At 43.8% G+C, this 21,766-nt stretch overlaps 1 protein-coding gene across 2 annotated transcripts in view; it reads right to left on the bottom strand.

The window, feature by feature from the left end:
• The window catches only part of TSNARE1 (t-SNARE domain containing 1), a 1,167,042-nt gene that overhangs the window by 368,655 nt on the left and 776,621 nt on the right, over nucleotides 1–21,766 (bottom strand). For both annotated transcript variants that reach the window (XM_085604814.1, XM_085604815.1), the window contains exon 8: nucleotides 3,301–3,391. In XM_085604814.1, the coding sequence (XP_085460940.1) occupies nucleotides 3,301–3,391 (91 nt within the window). The remainder of the gene's footprint in view (nucleotides 1–3,300; nucleotides 3,392–21,766) is intronic.

Raw genomic sequence — 21,766 nt, 5'->3', positions numbered from 1 at the left:
TGTCCCGGGTTTGAGCTTTAAAATTCAGGTCACCCTACAGCTCCGCCCACACTTGATGCAACACATGGTCTTTTCACAGTACTGAATTGCTACTGTCTGATCTAGACCAGTTTCTAATTTCCTGTGCCTTGATACGATGCATCTTGTCAATGTTTTAATATAAGAATTCCTATTCACTTGTACAGCAATGGCTTTCAACGTTGTTTTCTTTCATTTTTTACAGTTGCCCCTGAAGAAGGGATGTGAATCATCCCGAAATGCATTGGGCTTGTTTTGATTTTCCTTAGAACTGACGATAAAGTTCACTGCCTCTGTGCAGTTTGTTATTGACTGTATTATCATGCTTCATTCGCTGTACTGTTCGCAGATTGATGCCATGTTTAATTGAACAGTCACTGTGTTTTCATTTCACTAATACAGTGATTTTGCTACAAACTTCAGTGTTGATTGTTTATTAGATTGTTGTTTAAACAAGTTTAAACCCACGTTGATCTTGTATAGCTGCTAAAGAATACTGCAACTGTTCCTTTCCACCGCAGTGCACTCAGTACACTGGTGTTTGTTCACCAGCAATATTGCTGTTTTGATTGCGAGGTGGGCTTCCTCGTCTCTGAGTAGCACGCCACAATTGTCTATTTGTACGAAATATGATTCAACTTTTTACTCTCAGTGTGCGCTAACTTACATTTCATTGATCTTTTCACAGGTACAACAGATTAGTTCATAACAGTGAGAGAAGTAGCCCTTTTTAGCGAAGCGTGTGCAAACATGGTTTAACAACAACCAGTCCGCAGCTATGAGGCACAGACTGGCTTCTCAAACATTTATGTTTGCTGCACACAGTCGAGTCTATAAGAGCGGTCACTGTCAAGTGATTGAGTGATTGTCGGAGGTCCAAGTTTCGAGTTTTTGTGTTACTTGTGTAAATTTCAAGACTTACCTGAAAACGCAACTTCAATTTGGAATGCTCCCGTGGGCAGCCTCCGGAACGAGAGTGCCTCTGCGTCCCACCCTTGACCGGGACTAATTAAGTCTACAAAGTTTGGCGATAGCTAGTTTGGCTTCACGATTGCAGATGGACTGGTAGTTCAACTTCACACAGCAAGGACAGGACTCCGAGTCGTGTGAGGTGTCGAGACACCAGAGGCATACATCCCAACTGGCACTGACATCTGTTGGTGACAGTCACAACACAGTTTACAGCCTGTCATTTTGTGACCCATATCTGCACATTGTAAAGAAGTGTTCCCTGATGGAAAAGGTCTGTCAGGTAGACAGACTGCTAGCTCCGGATCCACGACAGAAGGTGTGCAATGAAAGGAGCCGACGCAAGCTCGCGAAGGTGGTGCATATTTGAAGGCCATGACATCATATCCGGGACGGAACAGATTCGATAAAGAGCCACACAATGCCACCTACTGACACGCGATACAATTGCTACAAAAGTTTCAGGATCCAGTCTGGCGCATGGAAAAGATCACAGAGTGAGGACTCTAAGGTTAAAGTTTCTATCAGAAAGAGGCAAAACCTTTGCCTCCCTAGACTGTGTTAACATGTGAAAATTACAAACTTATGAGCAAATAAAGCAATGCCATCACAACATGTGCTGCATATTATGGCCCTCTCCTTCCTTATAATTGCAGCAGACCAGGTTATTAGTAGTGATAGCTAGTTATTGTATTTGTCATGATGGTAACAAAGTCACCTAAACAAGGCTCTTTTGTCGGCGTCTCATTGTCACTACCAGTGTCCATGTGGCCGTGCTCTCCATGTAAATGCCACCATATCAGTATCCCTCTGCCTCGTTGTCAATGTCAGTGCCAGTGTCCTTGGAGTAGTGTCCTCATGCCTAGGTCACCTTGTCATTGTCCCACTGTCACAAATTTAACATCATTGTTCCCACACCATGTTCCTATGTAAGAATCCCATTTGCAGTGCCCTACTGTTCGTGTCCTTGAGTACGTATCACCGTGTCAGTTCCCAGGGTCATTTCGTCAGTGTTATTGTCCCAGTATCTGTGTGAGCATTCTCCTATCACTATGCCTATGTCAGTATTTAGGGGAGAGGATGTAGCCTTACGGCTAGAGCAGTCGACCTCGAAGCTGGGGAACCGGGTTCGAGTCTCTGCAACGATGCTCAACATTCTGTGATTCTGGGCACATCACGTAATCTCCCCGTGCCTAACAAAAATGAATGTGTCCTTCTGCAACGAAACTGGTGCTCATGTAAAGCGCTCTGATGCCCCATGTCTCGGGTCCAGTTTGCGCTATATAAAACTCTAAAAGAAAGAAGAAGAAAAAAAGCTTTTAATTGTCAACATGTGTATTCAAGCGTCAGTGTCTCCTTGTCAAATTTAACGTCTGTAGGTGTTTCCCAATGTCAGTGACCTACTACCGCCTGTGCCCTAATGTTCCTTAGTGCAGTTCTTGTGGTTTTTTTTTTTCTTAGCACAAAATGTTTATTCGTGTCCAAAATGGATTCAAGGACACACTACACCATAAAATTAAGCACCAAATGCTGGTTTTGTATTTTGTGTAATTTTGCATAGCTTTTCTGAAATATCAAGTAATTATGCAAAACCAAATCAAGTGAATTTCACACACCCCTACTGATGACCTCATAAGTGACAGTGACTTGTTGAGGAGGAATGAGCCCATTTCGATAGCAAACAACTTGCTAGGAGTCCTGTGCTCGATACCACTAGACCAAAGACGCCGACTGTTCTGATCCATGGACACCAAATGGAATGATGGGCAAAATGCTTTAGAATCCATGCAAATTTTAATAGTTCTCAAATGTTTACCCTGGGATTCTCTGCCTAAGTTAATGTTCAAGATATACATAAAACTTTACGGGCCGCCTCGTACTTCTTGGTAATACAAATATCTCAAATAGGACCGAATGAATTTACACTAAACCATGCAAAGGGTCTATTTGGAGTCAAGCTCTATTTTCACGAAAAGCAATTCCACACAGTAGTTTTTGCCACATGAGATAGCGCAATTTCCTAACAAACATACAATGGAAAACAATTTATATATACCACATGACTTTTTCCCACTTTGATCAATCTGCACACATTTTGAAAAGAAGTTGTTAGGGTAGACCAGTGAAGCAGCTGTCAAAACTTGGGGTAAAACTGTCAAAGGAAATCAACAGCATCAAATCCAAAAGCCAATTCCAGTGGAGCATGTAGATCCAGAGCCGAGATCCCCAACTCTGCTCGTGGCTCACCATGGCCGCCTCAGGCATTGGATTAGACACAAAGCAATACCTCGGTATTTTCCAAATGCTACTTACCCGGGAAGATCCCCTGACTACCTCGGAGAGCTGCCTGATCGCTTTCGTGCTGGTGGTGATTGTTTGGTTTGTCTCCTGCTGTGTGGCGTGCCTGTCAAGAAAGTACAAGAGAGGCGAGTTTGTTAATGTGTATCGTGACACGCTTTTCCAACAAACAGGTAAAGATAACGCTGCACTGGAAACAACTTGTTAAGATAACTTAACAATTCACTCTCACGTTAAGACGCATCATTAACTCAAGAAACTTCTTAACTCAGGTTGACTTAAAAGCTGACTTTTTGCCAGGTGATCTCCACCCTGGTCACCAGATTTAAACAATGCGTGTGTGGTGGAGCCACAGATGTCGGGTGGGTGTTGGTAACATATGACAAATTCTAGAGAAGCACCACCACCACTGGTACTAACAGCACATACACTTGATGTATGCGGCACAGGGTCATATCATCTTCCAGCACTCTTAATGCATCAGGGAAAATCTTCTCCAAGTAGCTACTGGAAACTCTCCAAATAGGCCTTCTCCCAGCACATGATTCCTAAAGACTTGTGTGATTTACTCCCATGGCCTACAGATAATTTATAGCATAGACACTTTGGAGCCTGCGATGAAATATTGAATGTATTAAATAGAACCGTTATTCTTTAATGCATTACGCTACTGTTTATAATTTAGTAAACAAATCTATTGCTGAAATTAGCACAATGCAAAACTACATCTGTTTTACAAGTATTTTTACAAGCCTCTAATGATTACACAAAATTATCCAATTAGGACTCTGGCAGTTCGAGTACTACGATTATTACTTTTTCACTGTACGCAGGATCTTTCGAAATACGTATCTGTTTATCCCCCAATGTTCCCCAAGTCTAAAGTTTCATCCCATCCCCATCCTTTGCATGCAAGTGACTCAATTTAACACCATCACTAGAGGTTACCTTGTCTAGGGTATTAATCTCAAACAAATACCCGAGTATTCGTTTGTCAAAAAGTGAGCCTATGATAATGGCAAAGAAGAAACAGAGGATGGTGTCACACAAGTGGACACACAAAGGAGACCCCCTAAATTGTGGTTGCATATTGCTATTTGAGCGTACTATGTTCCCTCTACTTTAGAGGTCACACATGTAAAGCAAGGTGTCTTAGTACAAGGGTAGGTTTCTTTGCCAACGTAGGTTCAAAAATGGCACTGCTGCTCCTAAGGTCCATAGGAGTCTAAATGCCACCAACTTTGATGTACGGTTTTAGAAATCTTCCCATCAATACTTTGGTCTCAAAAAACGAAATAAAGTTGTTTAATGTTGCTTTAATTGCAGAAAAAAATAACAGTCAATTTCAGGAGGCTCTCTTCAAAATTATGAACTGGGGATAGCCCAAATAAAATGAAATCTGGAAGTTGACTTCGGAACAAATAACTAGATAAGCAGGTTTGTGATCTCTGTGGTTTAGTACTGCAGGATCTGATGCATATTTTCTATGTTCCACTTTCATTTCTTGTCACAAAAAATACGTATGATGCTCGCTGCATTGCGCTTGTACAGTCAATGTTTGGAATAACTGTGTACATTTTTAAAAGTATTTTCACAAAGTTCACTTTTGATGTCATTTGGACTGTCTTGGCCTCTGAGGATGTCAATAAATACCACAAAGAAATAAACAAAGAAGTCAGTCCGCAGGTTACTAATCAGAAGGGAGATGGACGAGCAGAAACCAAAGCACAAGCGAATATGTTGTGAAAACGGCATACAAAGCATTCCATGCGGCTGCCTGGCAGATCTAACAGGGAGCTCTGCTTCAAACATTACATGTTTCCAACAGGATTTATTTGGAAAACCTAACTGAGAAGGCATGTTTGCCTAGACACAGACCACCATATGTGAAACGCTGTTTATGCAGAAATACACAATTGAGGTGAGGAAGACTGTACCACAGTACATGAGTGACACTGCATAATTTAAACTGGGGATGGGCGGGGGGACCATGTCCTGAGAAACATAAAACCTCAAAATTGTTTTCGAAATGAGGGATGGCACCCTCCCTGGAGGACCACTGTGCACTACATAGAAAAATTCTGCACTAGACTAAAAATGCAAGTTCATTACATTTGTTACGCGAAATCATACTATAAAACCGACTTGGCTGAGGTGAAGACAGTAAATAGCAATTGAAGCTAGGGGCCTGCAACTTGCCGGACTCTAAGGGTTGAAGTAATAGCTACCAGGAAAACAGTTCTGCGCACGAGAAGTCAAATAGAACAACCGTGCATTGGTTTCAATGTTGATGCCATGGAAAAAAGTCAATATTAAGTTTAAATTCCACTGCAAAACACCAAAAAGTCTCAAACATATTAAAAAAAAAAAAAAAAATTAAAAGACCGTTGTTTTTTTTACTAAAAAAAATGACCGCTTGCTGCAGAGTGCTGTGTGATCATAGATCGCTGTCCAAGCATTGACACGACAGCAGACCTTTGTGTGGTGCAGGAGTTCAGCAAGGCATGGCATTGCACAACAGTAGTGTTGTCTGAGAGTACCTGCTAAACAAGCCACCAGACAGAGGAAAGGAACACCTTTAAGATGAGGCAAACTGCCTAATCTCCAGCACACTGATGAGCATGTGTTGTGCCAACAGGGACCAAACGATTTGCAAAATTATCTCCCCCAGATAAGCACTGCAACCAAATGAGGAGGCGTCCGCAACATTAGAGGCCTGCAACTGCAGAGAATTAAAGGGATGACCTACTATGAGACTGGAGGTGCACATCTACCAATGGAGATCTGAGAAGACAGAGTGCAGCATTCCACATAAGAATAACAACTCCACTGATGCTGTAGCTACAACAGAAGGGAAGTCATGCATTAGCAGGATGCACAAGGCCATCACGCCCAACACGAGAAGAAACTGCTGAACAGGGATTGGATTGTGACTCAAATATTGGAATCATATCCTATCAAATCCTAATCCTCTCTCCAATATCCTCAGAGGAGGAGGAAAAGCTCTCATGCAAGCTGCGTTCAGGATCGCTGCAATGAAGTTCAACCTCTGAGTAGGGTTAAGGCGCGACTCCTACTGGTTAATGAAGATGGACTGTTGGTGAAAAAAATGTTAAAGTGTACTTCAGATGGTTCAAGACCAGCTTGAGGAACTGTGCATGCACCAATCGATTGTCCAAATATGGAACAGCATAGACTCCTGACCATGGCCACCATCGCTAGCGCTTCCATAAAGAGTTGCTGAACATCCGTAACTCCTCAAGTGGTAGAACCGCAATGACTGTACCGAGACCTCACTATGAAGCAAAGTTAATGCAAGGAAGAAGAAAAAAGGCATTCTAGAGATCCTGGGACTCCATTTAATTCTACACACTGAGTACCAATACGAGGAGTCAAACGGCATTTTGACCTGAAGAACAAAGAACTTCAAGTGTCTCTTACCCTAAATGGGCCTGAATCGCCAACCCTCATGGGGACAAAATAGTGGAGGAAATGAAACCTCAGGCCCTCCTCCTCCAAGGCCACCACTTCCATGGCTCATTTGTACAACAGAGCGAAGACTCATTCCTCGAAGAGTGAGGCATATGCCAGGGTGCAGTGCGTTGCAAAAGACTGATGGAGGAGGGCTGGGGGGAGTTGACAGAAAGGGAAGGGCGTACTCGTAGTGAATAAAAGGGAGTATTCAGCAGTCCACGGTAATTAACTTCCAATTGGCCAGAAAATGAGAGACCCTCTCCCTACTGGAAGCCGATGGCTTAGGCAAATCGAAGCGTTTTTGAAGGTGCACAGCTAGATTTAATGGGGGGAGGAGGGGATGAGTTGGTGCTGCTACTATTGGCCTATCTTAGATCCACCTTTCCCACAAAAGGAGCAGTAAAACTGTTTAGAGATCTAAACTGGTTAGGAAAGTTGCTGCTACTAGGAGCGCAGGCACCTAGAAAAGTCGCAAAAGCGGTGATATTGTTGGTGAAACTACTTGTCAAGGAAGCTAATTATAGTGAGCACTCCATAGCACAACTGCCTTTGAACCGCTCTGGGAAGACGTCAGCAATAGGAGTACCGCAAGGATGAAGGACTTAAGTTCTGCAGATGCAGGAGCAATTGAAGTGCTTACACTGCTTTACCCACAACAGACATAATGGAACAGTGTTCTAAAGAAGGCGGGCTAAAATGATATGGGCTACGATCCGATGGAGGCAGATCCACTTCACTAACATTTTGATGATCCAAACATTCTCCATGCACCTAAAATTCAGCTTAGGCATATCAAGGACATCTCAATCCGAGTCAAAGAGGTCTTCCACTTGTTTGTATGTATGGGCTCTGGGGGGTGACTCAGGAAGAGGATTGTTCTTTTTTTATATTATTTTGTTGGTAGTAGAAAGAAGAAAAAGAAGACAAATATAAGTAGCTATAAATAGGAATTCAAATACAATGGCATCATATATTGATAATGCATTGGGATAATAATGCAGCAAATCAATGAGACCGAGTTAAAAAGATTAGCAGAGATATAATGCTTATAGTGCCCTTGCTACGAATACGCAAATCAGAGTCTAAATTACACCAAATACTATTATACTTCATTTGATTCTTTATGCACACATGTACTCAAGAAATGTAACTTTATTCCTTTTACATTGCCAATGAACCAGTAGAGGTGGCACAGCTGAATTTCACCGTTACAAGATCATCGCAGTGAATATACACCAAAGCTTGGAAAATTAAAAATATCGCAGATCAGAATCGCACTTAAAACTATCACTACTAATCATCCCAAACAAAATAGTGAAGGGTTCCAACTGAAGAGGCTTATTTAGTAACGAGATCAGATAGAACGGCATTTCATTCCAAAATGAATGTAAAGCGGGGCTCAATGCAGTGATATGAAGCCAATCTTCTTCTCCCTCCAGATGACATCTCAAGTAGCAATTACGAACAGAGGGAATGAAGCTGTTCATACGTTAAGGGGTATTACACAAAATCAAGTGAGAGAAAAACACCATGTGGCTAAAACTAGCGGATCTAGCTAGCTTGTAACCAAACAGACTCAATTCTTCCCGCTCCTTAGATGTAAATCTGAACACAGTTTTTGTCTCTATTTTCTGGGTTTGTTTGGCAAGCAGAGCACAAAGATAACCATCTTTAATCAGTTTGTCCCTGCTACCAACATCTCAACATTTTTAAAATGGCAAAGGCTCATCCTGAAAGGGATGCCAGATAAAACTTTAACAATTTGATTATTTTCGAAAAGCTATACCACAGCTTCTTTCCTAAAGTATAATTTGCTATATCTAGTTGGTCCCAAGACTTCCATGAATTATATTAAAAATTGGCGACCGCTCAAAAGCCTAGATATTCCCAGCTCTTCAGTTCCTCACCAAAGAGATACAAGTTAAAGCTAGTACAATGTTTCAATAAAAGAAATTCATGACAGTCTAGATTATTTCATTCTTTAAAAACTCCATTCTTACACCAAAGTAGCTCCTGAATCACCTTATACCCATTTATTGCAGAAGATAACTTTTTTTCATAAATACCAGCGAATAAATACCTGCATCCCCCAGCATGACGTAGACTAGACAACTGTTAAAGGTCTGGACAGAAAGTGTATCCTTCAGGCGAGAAAGGGTGTCTAGAAGTGCATCCAAGTAATATGATTGCAGATTGTGCAAAGCAAAGCCACCAAGTTCTTTATCAAATTGTACATTGGGGAAAGATCAGCCTAGGCTGGTGGTTGTTCCAGAAAAGCCTGCCTTGTAGCAATTTAACATTTAAAAATAAGGAAAATAAAAAGAGGCAAAAAATGGCAGTTTAATGAAGGCCACTCTATCAATAACTAAATAGATAGCGGAGACCATTTCAGGAGAAGGTTGCACACTTTGATTAATGTAGACAAATAATTAAGTTTATACAAATCCTCATAATAACAACAATGCCCAAATACTTAACTGGATGCGTGGGGTTATACTTATAACCTAGGTGTAGTGGAATATCTGCAGTGGAGGCAATAAATAAAATAATCTCGGTTTTCCCTTGGTTTATTTTATTCTCCCCCAACCCTCAATAGAGGTAAACGCAATATCTTATCGAGTAAATTCTGATTGTAACTCTTCTCTGCCTTCAGATAAACCACCTAATCGTAAGCAAGTAGCTTTTCAATTTAGAAATAACGGGGAGAGGAGGAAAGATACTATCATCCTCACGAGTAGCTATGGTAAGAGGTTCAATAAAAAGTGCAAACAAAATTGGGAACAAAGGACAACCCTGCTAAATTCCCCTGGTAATCCCAATTTTGCCTGCTTCTATAGAGGTTATTCTTATCAAGGCTGAGGCATTCGGACAGAGATCCTTCAGCATTGACAAGAACCGAGAAGGAAATGAAAAAGACCCCGGACGGTGAAGCAGAGTCTCCTAGCAGACCAAGTCAAACACTTTTTCTTCAATATGCATCAATATAGCAGCATGCAGATTATTCGGAGCAAAAAAGTTGATTGCCTGTATCAAATACTGAGTATTGGCTGAGATTGATCTGTTCACCTGAAACCAATTCTGATCTGGGAGGATCAGGAATGCAGCAACAGACGCAACCCTAACTTCTATAATTTTCATGAAAAGCTTGTAATCTGAATTTAAAAGACTAATTGAACAATATGAGACGGGGTGGACTGCCGATTTGTCTGTTTTTGCAAAATACCAATGACAATTGCCTCTGAAAAAGAAGGCCACACAGCCCGCCCTCTAAGACTGAGGAAAACAGTTTAATCAATATACCTTGTAGCTCAGGGAACAAGTTCTTATAAACCTGTATTGGTAATCCATCACTACCCACTGCTTTCCCATTCTCACAGCTCTCTTAGCATAGCTTAATTTCCTCTGCTGAAATCGGGCCAGGAGATTTGAACTTTGAGTTGAATACATGTTACGGATTGGGATCTTTTGGCAAACAAATCTGAGATCCAATTGGGATCTCTAGTATCATCTGACTTATAAAGTGCAGTATAATAAAAAAAAAAACTACAGGAATATTTGAGCTGGCTTAATGTGCTGGAAGACAAGTGTGATGGTATGAAACGAACTTTTCTAGCTGGGTACTTAGATTACAATTATTATGGCGCTCAATCTTCACAGGTTTATACATCACTGCTAGGAGACAGTTGATGTTAATTGTCAACTACCTGGGACTGAGGGAATAGTGATAGTTTGAATGTCAGTGACTAGCAAGTAACACTAAGTGGCAACCTCAGGGAAACTAACAGTGAAAGCCAACTGACCTACACTATTGATGGTAAGAGAAAGTCTGAGGAAACCAAGATGTCTACACCATAATCTGGAAACGTCGGATAACCTTCCGAAATACAGAAGAAAGCTGTTACTGACGTGCTTCCAGGGCAGAAGCAGGACTGAAAGGTTCCAGGATCTCCAGTTATGTATCAATGCAGTTGCTGCACTGCCCACTATGGGTTTGTGGGAAATAGGGGACAGGTGAGTAGTGGGAGCTTTCTAGCAGGCTCGAGACCAGGTGGGCCTGCTTTTACTGGGGCAGAAAATGTGGCAACGATAAATTTATTGGTTTGCTAGAGGCATTTGTGAACTGCGAAATAAGGGCCTGTGTGCAGCCACTGAGAATTAGGACTTCAGAAAGGTCAGCATGACAGATACACATGGTTCTTGCTTCTATAATGGTTACCTGTACATTTGTTTCTGTTCATGGTGTCGCTTTTTTTGTGGTTAGGAAAATCACACTGAATTTGACTGCCCATGTGATTGCCCATAAATCAAAAGCTGAGGAGAAGTGTTAAACAGGCCAATAACAGCTGCATTAGAACTAGGAGCTGACAGCCACTGGGTCATGAACAATCCTGTACTCCGAGAAATGCACATTGTTTTTATGTGATCAATATTGCATCTCTGTGCCAGAAGGGATTTCGATTCTGTATGTTGTTCATTTAGGGATGCTTTGAAACCCTGACTGTAATGAATTGGGTTAATGGTTGTGTGGCGGGAAGCCCAAAAATAGGAAACAACCACAGTTTTTGTCACGGAGAACCACAAAGTCACTAAATTAACCTGTGCTTAACCCTCTGGTACCTTAGCACAAAGCATTCAGGCTTAAATTGTAAACAATGTGTAAAGTATTTATGCAACACTTCAAACACTAAAACTGAAAACCAAACAAGACAAGTCCCAAACCAATTTGGAAAATATACCAGAACAACAAAAATACTATCAGTAAAACTGGAGATATTGAATTTTAAAGTTTTAAGTAGAAATATCGCCTAAAAGGAAAAGGCGCCACTCGTGATTATCTGATCATGCTAGACCGAAGCAAAGTGACAAGTTCAAGCCAAACGGAGAAGAGCACAGGTTGGATACAGGGACCAGGTTAGTCCAGCTGTAAGAGTTAACGTCTCAAAGTCTGGCGCAAAGAGTAGTGTTTGTGATGGAGGAGGTCGAGAGGATCAGGGAGAGCGTCACGGATGGTTGCCGCTGTAACGTGAAGAGCAGGCCAGGTGGCGCAAGCTGTCATCACTGTAGTGCAAAGAGCCGGTTGGGCGTCGCAGACAGTCGATGCTGGAGCGTTTTGTAGGCAATCACCACAGGCTGTCGTTGCTGTAGCCCACAGTGCAGATCTAGCGTCACTGGCAGTCGCTGTAGCATGAAGAGCTGGTCTTCACTGGAGCCTTTCATTGGCTATCGTTGCATGTTGCAGGATCTTTGCACGAAGGGACTCGTTCACGGTTGTGAAGAGCCTAAACTTTACTACTTCACTTCTTTTCTTGGGTGGAGTTCAGACGATGCCAACCAAGGGTCCAGGACCTGGGGAGGCACCTCTTTGCGATCAGGAACTCACTCCAGCAGAGGCCAGCAAAGCTCAGGCAAGTGCAGTGGCAGTTCCAGTGCAGCAGGTCAGATGGGCAGTTGCAGGGAGGCCTCTGGAGCTTGGTGTGTGTCCCTGTAACTCAGACTGTCGGACCCTAGAAGTCACTCAGGTTAACCTGTGATGAATGAAGCAGGACCAGTCTTCCTTCTCAGAGAGCAAGACAGTCCTCAAGCAGCAGGGAAGTCCTTCTGCAATTTCCGCAGGTCCAGGAGTGTTCTGATGAGTCACTCTGGAGGTCATATATTTATACCTGGTGCAAGTCTTTGAAGTGGGGGGGACAGGAGGGGATGACCCTATACTACCCCCACATCTGGAGGGAGGGAGAGAGAGTGAAAGAGAGAGAGTATGTGTGTGTCAGACATTTTAAGCGCAAGTGGGGCCAGGTGCAGCTCCTCCCAGTCATCCTGCCAAAATGGTCTTTCTGTCCACACCTAACCCCCTTTGTGTCACTGTGTGGAAGGAATACACAAACCCCAACACCAGAGCCATTCACAGGCATGTGATCCAGGACACTAGCAGAAGGCACAAATGGTTAGGACAAGAAAATGCCAACTTTTCTAAAAGTGACATTTTCAGAATTGTGACTTGAAATCCGACTTCACTATTAAAGATGATTTTAAATTAAAATGTATTTCCGTTTAAACAGTATATTTATCTGATCCCAATCTAAAGTTATCACAACTTTAGGAGTTTTACACAGACAGGACATGTCAAACTTAAGAACACATGTACCACTTTTTTAAATACAATGTACCCTGCTCTTTGAGCCTTTAGGATTGTGTTTGGGGTGACTTGTATGTATTAAAAAAGGTTTAGACCTGGCAAGAAGTTTATTCTGCCAGGTCGAAATGGAAATACTGCACTACAGGCTGCAGTGACAGGCTTGGGGCAGGTTTTAAAAGGTTACTTTAGTGGGTGTCACAATGAGTGCTGCAGGTCTACTAGTTGCAATTAATATACAGGCCCTGGGTACATGTAGTACCACATACTAGGGACTTACAAGTAAATTAAATGTGCCAAATAGGTGTAAGCCAATTCTACCATGTTTAGAGAGAGCACTTTAACTAATGGTTAGCAGAGGTAAAGTGCATAGAGTCCTAGTGCCAACAAACACCAATTCAGCAAAATAGGAGGAGTGAAGGTAAAAGGTTTGAGGGAATACCACCCCAAGGATGCCAGGTCTAATAATGACAATGTCTGGGGTTTTCACGAGTTTGTGATAGGAACTTGTGGTGCTTGGGAAGCCCACAGATGCAAGGTGAAAGAGGACACAAACTAACCCACATTTTGGATAAGTTGGAAACTTTTGTGGCTATTTGTGTTACATGTACGGGCAGCGCCACCAAACCTTTTACTGGATTGATTACCTACTATCAAGTAGCTCGAGCTCAGCTTGTCTCTTGCTTAGGCTGTTCTAGTGTCTGTGTGGCCAGGAGGTTGGAGTCTGACAGTCCTTGTGAGTCACTGTCTGCACACATCCAAGGGTAAAGGCTTATTTGAGCACGCTTTAGAGGAGCAAACGTTCTGCTCACCCAGTCTCCATTTGCACCGGACAATGCCAATCTCCACCCATCCTCAAGTTCATGGTTTGGTCCTTGTGCTTAGCTGACATTTTCGCTCAGAGACCAACTATCCACTGAAACTAAGGAGATAACATGGATGTCGGTAAAGATAAGGGGTGAGCGGATGTCTCCCATCTTGCCTCCTAGAGGGATTTGGCCATTTCCCTAGAATTTCACCAGGGCTAAGCTTACAGGGTGGTACCCGCTAGAGGGGGCGTAACTGTCCTGAGCCTCTCTGAAAGGGAGCCACACCCTGCTTCAGTGGATATTGAGCTGTGATGCTGTATCGCCCACTTCGAGGTGTTACTAAAGAGAGTGAGTGCTTCTTAAGAGAATGATTTTACTGTGAAGGCGAGAAAAGCGCTCTCACATCTGTCCTGAGTGGCCTCTGGGGAAGATGGAACCTTTGCTTACCCTTCCTGTGTCCCTGCCATACTAGACTAGCAAAACCACCTGAAAAGGACCCTGGTGCGATCTGGTGAGGGGGGCTTGTTAGATATCTGAGGAGGACTGGATTATTCAATGACATATAATAAAATGACTTGATAACTCTAATAAAATACCTAATTTAAAAACCAATAGGTTGTGCTTTAATGGTGTTTTGCGATGACATAGGATTTATGAAATATAGTTATTTTCTGCAAAAACTTGTGTATGTTTTGTTATACTCCGGCTAGCTGTTTAGAGCTTCTCCAACCTTCCCTTACTGATGAAACTCTCTGAAACTTCGGAGCTCAAGTATTTTCAGATGAACTGTGCGGGTATTGGCATAGGGGAGCTCACTGACAAAGCTGTTTTGGGGTTAAGGGAAGCCAGGTGTGCTGCAATTAGTTTTGGGACAGACTCCTAACGCTGTATCAATGTGAGTGTACAAAGTGTGGTATTGGTCAATGCAACCAAAGCCTAAAATTAAGTCATTGCATTAAAAAAAGAGGCTATAACACCAAATCAGTCAATGAATTCAGAAACAACAAGATTCTCTCACAGGCAAAAGGTGCAGTCTGGGCAGCAGCAGTGCAGGCTTCCATCAATAACAACCAAATCAAGTGCAGTGTGCACAGCAGCAAGACACTCTCTCTCCATCTCTCTACTGTTTGATTTCTTGTTAAAAAATAGTTATGGGGTCTGAAAACTGGGTAAGGCCATTGGCAAATCTGAATTACTTGAGTGGCAGGCCCCTGGCATGTGGGGGCAGGGAAGATAGTTTCGCTACAAAGATCACACTACTGCAACAGGCGCAGGTGACTTTGCAAGAGCCCAAGCGTGATGATGGATGCTGGAAAAAACAATCATCTATAGAGAGACGTCCAGTCATTGAGCAGGAATATGATCAAAAATCCAGAACAGACCTCTGCAAAAACAAAAATAGCCAGTGCACAAATCCAGGTAAGAGCAGCACACTGGCTTCAACTTAGAAAACTTAAATGTGTGTGGAGCGGCAACTGCAGTGGTCCACAATATGACAACGGCAGGAGGGGGTACAGAAAGGCAGACACGTGTAGGCACAGTCATCACATACATTGCCCACCATGGTAGGAATGTTCATTGGCTATTAGCAAAGCTAAATCAGGCATGGTAAGTTGCATGAACTAGGATGTAGCGTTCTGTATTGGCTTTCATTTCGGAAAAGGAACCAGATGTGTAAACAAATGTCAATGCAACACAATATGGAAGGGCCCGGTGACCGCAATACTGTCTGACACGAAAACCACTGACCGTTATAGCCTAATACTTTTGAAACCAGAAAATCTTCAATATTGCTTCATGAGGCTGAAAAGCTTAAATCGGAAGCCTCTAATTCTCTGCAGATGACCCGGGGGAATTCCCTCTCTATCCACTCAGTCAGTCTTCAGTATAATGTCTCACACACGGACAAGCGTGGCAATCGCGGGACATTATGTGCCTTGTTCCTGATGGAACAATTTGCTAAATAGACAAAAAAAAAAGTTTCGTATTAGGGCCTACTCTTCCCTCATTCCGGCATTCGTGTTTGTCCTTCCCCCTACCTCCTCCGAGGATTTTTACAAACAAATCCTTTTTGTTGAATTCACGGAGGAAGCCAGCTTTAATGCCTCTCTGCTTCTGCTAAAGAAAGCAGCGTGTGCGTCTTAAGCCGCTGTCACGCTCCACTACTTCAGCTCAGAGAGATTTAATTGATGGGAGCCTTCCAGGCTCAAACCAAACCAGAAATCAAAACGCAATCCGGCATTTACACGGCCGTCAAGCAGCTCCGGCGGGGGTCACCCTGACGGGAAGCCCGCGGATTCTCATCCCGGCGCCGCGCGCGCTTATCAGGCCTGACACAGGGACGGCCGCGCGCCGCCGATAAGGGGAGACGGCGATGTTTCATAGCGGGCGGCGCCAGTAAATGGAAAGGCACCGTTGCGTGACGATAACATCTCTCGGGCCGTACACCGGGATATGACACGCACGCACGGGCTATGATGAAGCAACGTCGAGCTGGGAGCAGATGGAAGGGGCGCACTCACCTGTCGGTGAAGGTAGCGGCGCGGCGTGGCGGCAAAGGGCTTGCAAGAATTTAGGGGTAGCAGCAGCAACTACTGTGGCTTGCTCTTTGTGACCTCTAGCAAGTGCCTTGGGGCCATCTATTTTATAAACAACAGCAGTAAGTAAACAGGGTCTTCAAGCCACCCTTTTACTCTCTGCAGTTTGCCACTCGGGTAGCTACTAGACGGATAGGCAGTGGTTTAAATGGGCCGGTACTGTCCGGTACCCTGTAACGGCACTTTTTTATTTTGAGAGGGAGAGTACCGGCACTCCTCAAGAGAAATGTTAGACTTTTAATTGGGGAGTACCGGCACTTCTCAGAAACCAGCAGGTATACTGGTAACCAGTACCTGCACACAGGGCTTTAAGTGGGCCGGGTCTCACCGGGTCTGAGCACCGGCAGTTTTTTTAAGGGGGCCTCGAAACGGGTCTCTATCGGGCTCTGTTTTGTGCCCTGTCACAGGCGGCCCGTTTTTTTTCCCGGACTGCAATGACAGCAGGCACATCATGTGCGTGTGGTGAGCGTTATAGGGGAAGGGAAATCCTTTAAAGAGAGTCATTTTCTCTTTGGATTTCCCTTCTCTTTTTGAAAGTCAGGAGCAACAACATTGTCCTAGTGTCACTAGGGCTTTAAGTGGACGTTTTTTCAATATTATATACAAGCCATAGTTGCTGCTTATTTATCTTGTGGAACTAGCAACCATTGACAAAGCCAATAGTCCTGACTTGTAGGTATGATGTGACTTGTATCATATATCTGGTTGTAATGACAGGAACAGCAAAATACAAGTCGGGCGGCACACTGTGCTAAGCACAGATTTTTAGCTTATGTGTTTGTAAGCCACGCCCTTAATTGCATTGACCACGCCCCTTTGAGAGACCCCCCAGTTTTTTCATCCCACTTAAAGCCCTGCCTGCACATCTATTTTTCCATTTGAAGCACTGGGGATGGGACAAACAAGAGGTCAACCCTGTGATGTCATCAGCAATCAAAAAGGCCTGATTTCACAGCAGCTACCTATTGGCATTTTGGTGACATGGACTCCATGGCTAGGTCGAGGGAGCGCTGTGTCAATTCAAACTTCCACAATGTATGCAGGCACTTGTGTCTCCACAACTGCTATGAAGCACCTGGTTCTTCATAAACAGGGCCACTGGAATTATTGAATGAGCGGCTGCGGCGATTTTTGCATAATTATAGATTTGTCGCATTTGCCACATAATCCATCATCTGCTGCATAATCTGAAGATTTTAACAACAAAAAATTTTTGTTTCTAGCTCAAACAGTTCACAAGTTACTAAAAACTAAGCTACAAGATTTGCAGCGTGCCATTTACAAAACTGGACTCTTCACCTTTCTGCTGCTTACTGCTTTATGTGGGTGTTAAATTGGTACTTATGAGGTGCAACTAATGCCGAGACAGAGTTACCAAGTTTCAAAATGACTAAATAGTGAGGTAATACTATTACAAAATGTGACACATTATGCAGCATAATTTGCCTTTTCTTGCTGCATAATTTACTCAAACCTGCCACACAATTTGGCCCTCTCCTGCCACATAATTCCAGTGGCCCTGATCATGGGGATAGTTCCCTAGCATGATTGCTCACGCTCGAGACTTAGAAGGGGCCCGCAAAAACTACCTGACAGCAAACATGTACTCACGAGTGCGCTTCCTGGAGCCCGTTAGCTAAGGAATAACAGTGCCCGGCTGAAAGCAGCAGAAACAGATACAGCAAATACAATTTATTAAACTACAATGCAACATACACTAATGTGGAGCAGTCCTATTCTATAAGAGACCAAGGGTTGATAAGCACAGACTACCAACATGGTTGGTTTCAGAGAGGAAGAAACTTGGCTCCTAGGAACTAAAGCTGGATCGCTTGTAAGGACAACACCCAGATAGAAAACAGATTAAAGAGAAACAGTGGAAACAAAATTTCCTAATTGCAGGAAATCTGACAAACAGAAAATTAAGAGACGTCTATGCAGTACAAATCACAAAATTCTTTTAACTAAACTGATTCCCTTTGGTTGCCTCACCAAATCCTTCCGCTCAAGCAATAAAGTTCTAGGATCTCGCTTTCACTTCTCTTGCTTCTCCTTCGGAGGTCTCAAACTCTGAAATTAACTCTGAATCATGCCCTCTGCCAACGTCTTGTCCTTTCCCAGAGTCTTGAGGACCTAGCTGAACTCAGCCACGATTACATTTAATGTCCTCCGGCCTGTGGACCAAGTGACCAGAACATTTGCAGAAGCTTGCGCCCACGCACCACTACACATCAACTATCAGCTAACCAGCATACAATCCGGCAATCATTGATCATGAATTCTGGGACCAATGCTTTGCTCAATCTTTAGAGCAGAACCAAACCATTTGCTCTTTGAAACTTTAGAAAACAAACCATTCAAGTTAAGACTGATATAATGGGACGCAACCATATGCAGCACTGAAAATCACACATCCCTACAACAAAGTAACTACACTTGACCTACAGCATCCAATTTAGCCCCCCTTCTTACAATAAATACCCCCCAGTACCCACCTGCCTGACAAATCCACAATCTATATTCATATCCTTTACACCAGCATTGCAATGTCAGACACGTTGAAAACCACACATCGTTGAATTCACCAGGAGATAGCGCACGCAGTGCTTAATTTGAGCTGCCGGTTTCAGGTGCTCAGCCCCGGCACTTAACTGTCAACACCGGCGCTTATGACAGTCCGCCACATGGCGCTGTCTAATTTAGACAAGAGCATAACAACTTGGGTTTCTTAATTAAATATGCGTTATAATGACTAATACCTACTGCCTATACCATTCTTATGACTTTGGGGGGGAAGGAATAGTCTGAATTGTCATTTTCGGAGGAGTGTGATGGTCAGTAAAGGTGTTGGTATGACATTGGCAGTGCTGGCAAGGGCAAAGAGTGGCGCACGCCTGTAAAGAAACAGGTGTTTGTGCAGATTTCCCCCACTTTTTGCCCCATTTGGATTATTAGCTCCTGTTTATTAGACTTTGAAAGTGCACCGAGGCCTGCTGTCCAGACTTCAGTGCCAGTGTTCTGACCCATGACAAAAGGTATTTTTAATTGGATACACCAAATTAGCAAGGACTGACTTGCTTATAAGGTCCTATTATATGACCCAGGGCTGCAGCACCTTTTGTGCCACTCTGCATGTGACAGAGACAAAATGGACCCCAGCCTGCCACTGCAGACTTGCAGTGCAGTGTGCAACATTTCTAGTTCGACTTTGCATTTACACCTAATGGCAAGTCCACAACTTCCCTTAAGAATATATGTAAGTCTTCCCTAAGGAAGGCCTATAAAGCCTTATGGCAGCGAGCTGGATACATGTAGGTAAGACGTATTCTTTTAATAAGTCTTAGCAGCAATACTTCAAAATTGTCGTTTTGCAGTGGAAAGGTTAGTAGCCCCATTGGCACCCCAACCTGCCTAACTCCTGAATGGGACCACCTAACAGGGTCAAGTTATGTATCATATTAAAGGGGATATAAAGTCTGACTTGATGCCCAGGCGAGATTTAAAGTCACTATTAAAGCTAAGCAACTTTTAGAAAGTTGCTACTCTACACTCCAGCAAGTCCAGTAGCCTCACAAGGGCACTGACACATAGATGGGTTTCTGACCTCCTGGGGAGAAGTGTGAACTGCTCCCAGGCCCAGGAACTAAGGCAGTTGTCTTAGAGCAAGGTGTTACCTCCTCTCCTAGGATGGCCAATCAGGTTGTTAGCACGAAAGGCATGCTTCAAGGTGAAGCCCCCTCTGAAGGGCCGCTTGGGACAACATCCCTGAGCAGGATGCCTTTTGTTCCTGCAGACAATTTGGAAACAGAGCTAAGGGGCGGGAAACCAGTGTCTGAACCAGTTTTCTCGTGGGCATGTAGCCCACTGGTAGCAACACATCTAAGGCAGGCTACCCGCACCCAACGACCGTTGAAGGGCCGTGCCATCTTGAAGGGGGCAATAATGGGCCACTCTGGTATAGCCAGATGCCACACATCACAGGAACATCTTAACTAGAGAGGAGCTGATTGGTTAGTGACCACGTGGTCCCCTGGGGGCACTTTCCTGGGATAAGCAGGCAGCCTGCTCCTCAGTACTCACTGGACTTGGAAGGAGGATGAGAAGACCACCACTTTGCACCTGTTGCAAGCGCACAAAGAGGCTGCGACGCCGGAGTGACTGCATCTGCTGCACTTTGGGGTAGTGGAGTTTAGAGCCCATTCTACGTGCCTGGCTTGGGAAAAGGTTAATTCCCAGCCCCAGCCCAAAGCAGACTCTGAAAGTCAGTTGGCTGACCTCCCAGAATGGCACTGCGGACATTAAAGCTGAAAGAGCCCAAGTCGCATCTCTAAACAGAAGTTTTGCCGCTACCGGACACTGGGCACCCCAAAGGGTGTTGGTTGTAATCGGATTCATCGCCCAAGAATAACATCAGCCCCCACCAAGAGTTCGCACCGTGCCCACTGTGTTGCAAAAGTGCGTGGTCTGCATAGGCATTCATTGGAACCAGGCACCGAGTACTTTGTGGGACCCCAAGATCGTGGACAGAGTCGCCCCTACTCATGTGTGGACTGACAACTCGACTTGACTTCACCCCATTGACCACACAGCATCAGGAACATCCTTCGAGCATCCTTTGCCGGTATCCCTCTGCATCAGGATCACCCTATTAAAGTCTATGACAGTCATCGGGTATAGTTGAGAACTTGCTTCAAAAATGCTCTGGTGGCCAGGTAACTGTCCAAAGTATCCATACTAGACTCCTAGACCTCTGCTCTGTCGGAACTGGTCTCCCAACCCTGGTTGGAGTCACTGTAAGCTTCCCAGAGGACCCCACCACCACCATGGGGGGTAGGGAGGGGGAGTCTGAGATAGGTTGCAGTTTTACTGTTCCTTATGTTGTTCTTGCTATCTGCACAAGTGAGTGTATGTGTGTGTGTGTGTGTGTGATAAAGAGACAGATTAATAAACGTGTTGCATTTATTCGATGTGTGATCAAATGTTGCACTGTGGTTTATGCTTTCTCTGCCCATATGGTACTTGTATCTCACTTAAGCTTAAGAAATCCATTCCTCTGCACAGCAGCCAAGCGCGTGCTTTTTTCGGTGCTCGTTTCCCTAGGTCGCCTTTCCTTCACAAAAGAGACAGACTGCCACCTGCAAGTCAAGCTCCTATCTGAAGTCCTCCCAGCACATACCCTGTCCGCGTCGCCAAAGCATCCAAGCCTACTCAAGTCGAAGAGAGGCTGAGGAATAGAATACGTACAGTCTGCTCAGCACAAACCGAAAATCCCTCAATTCATCGTGGACTGAGACGTGCTGCTGATGCGTCTTCTTTTAGAGCGATTGGATGCGTGAACATGTTATGTATGCCTAATGTGTAAGGATATACAAGTTCTGATGTGATTGTACTAACTTGTGATTGTACGAACTTAATTAATTGTATCTCTTCTTTTCATATCACTTCAGAAGTCTTGCACTGTTCTCCCCTAT

The sequence above is a fragment of the Triturus cristatus genome, chromosome 5_1 (assembly GCF_964204655.1).
Source record: "Triturus cristatus chromosome 5_1, aTriCri1.1, whole genome shotgun sequence".
In the NCBI taxonomy this organism is placed as follows: Eukaryota; Metazoa; Chordata; class Amphibia; order Caudata; family Salamandridae; genus Triturus; species Triturus cristatus.
The sequence above is the reverse complement of the archived record's forward strand: the minus strand, read 5'-3'. Positions and strand labels throughout refer to the sequence as shown.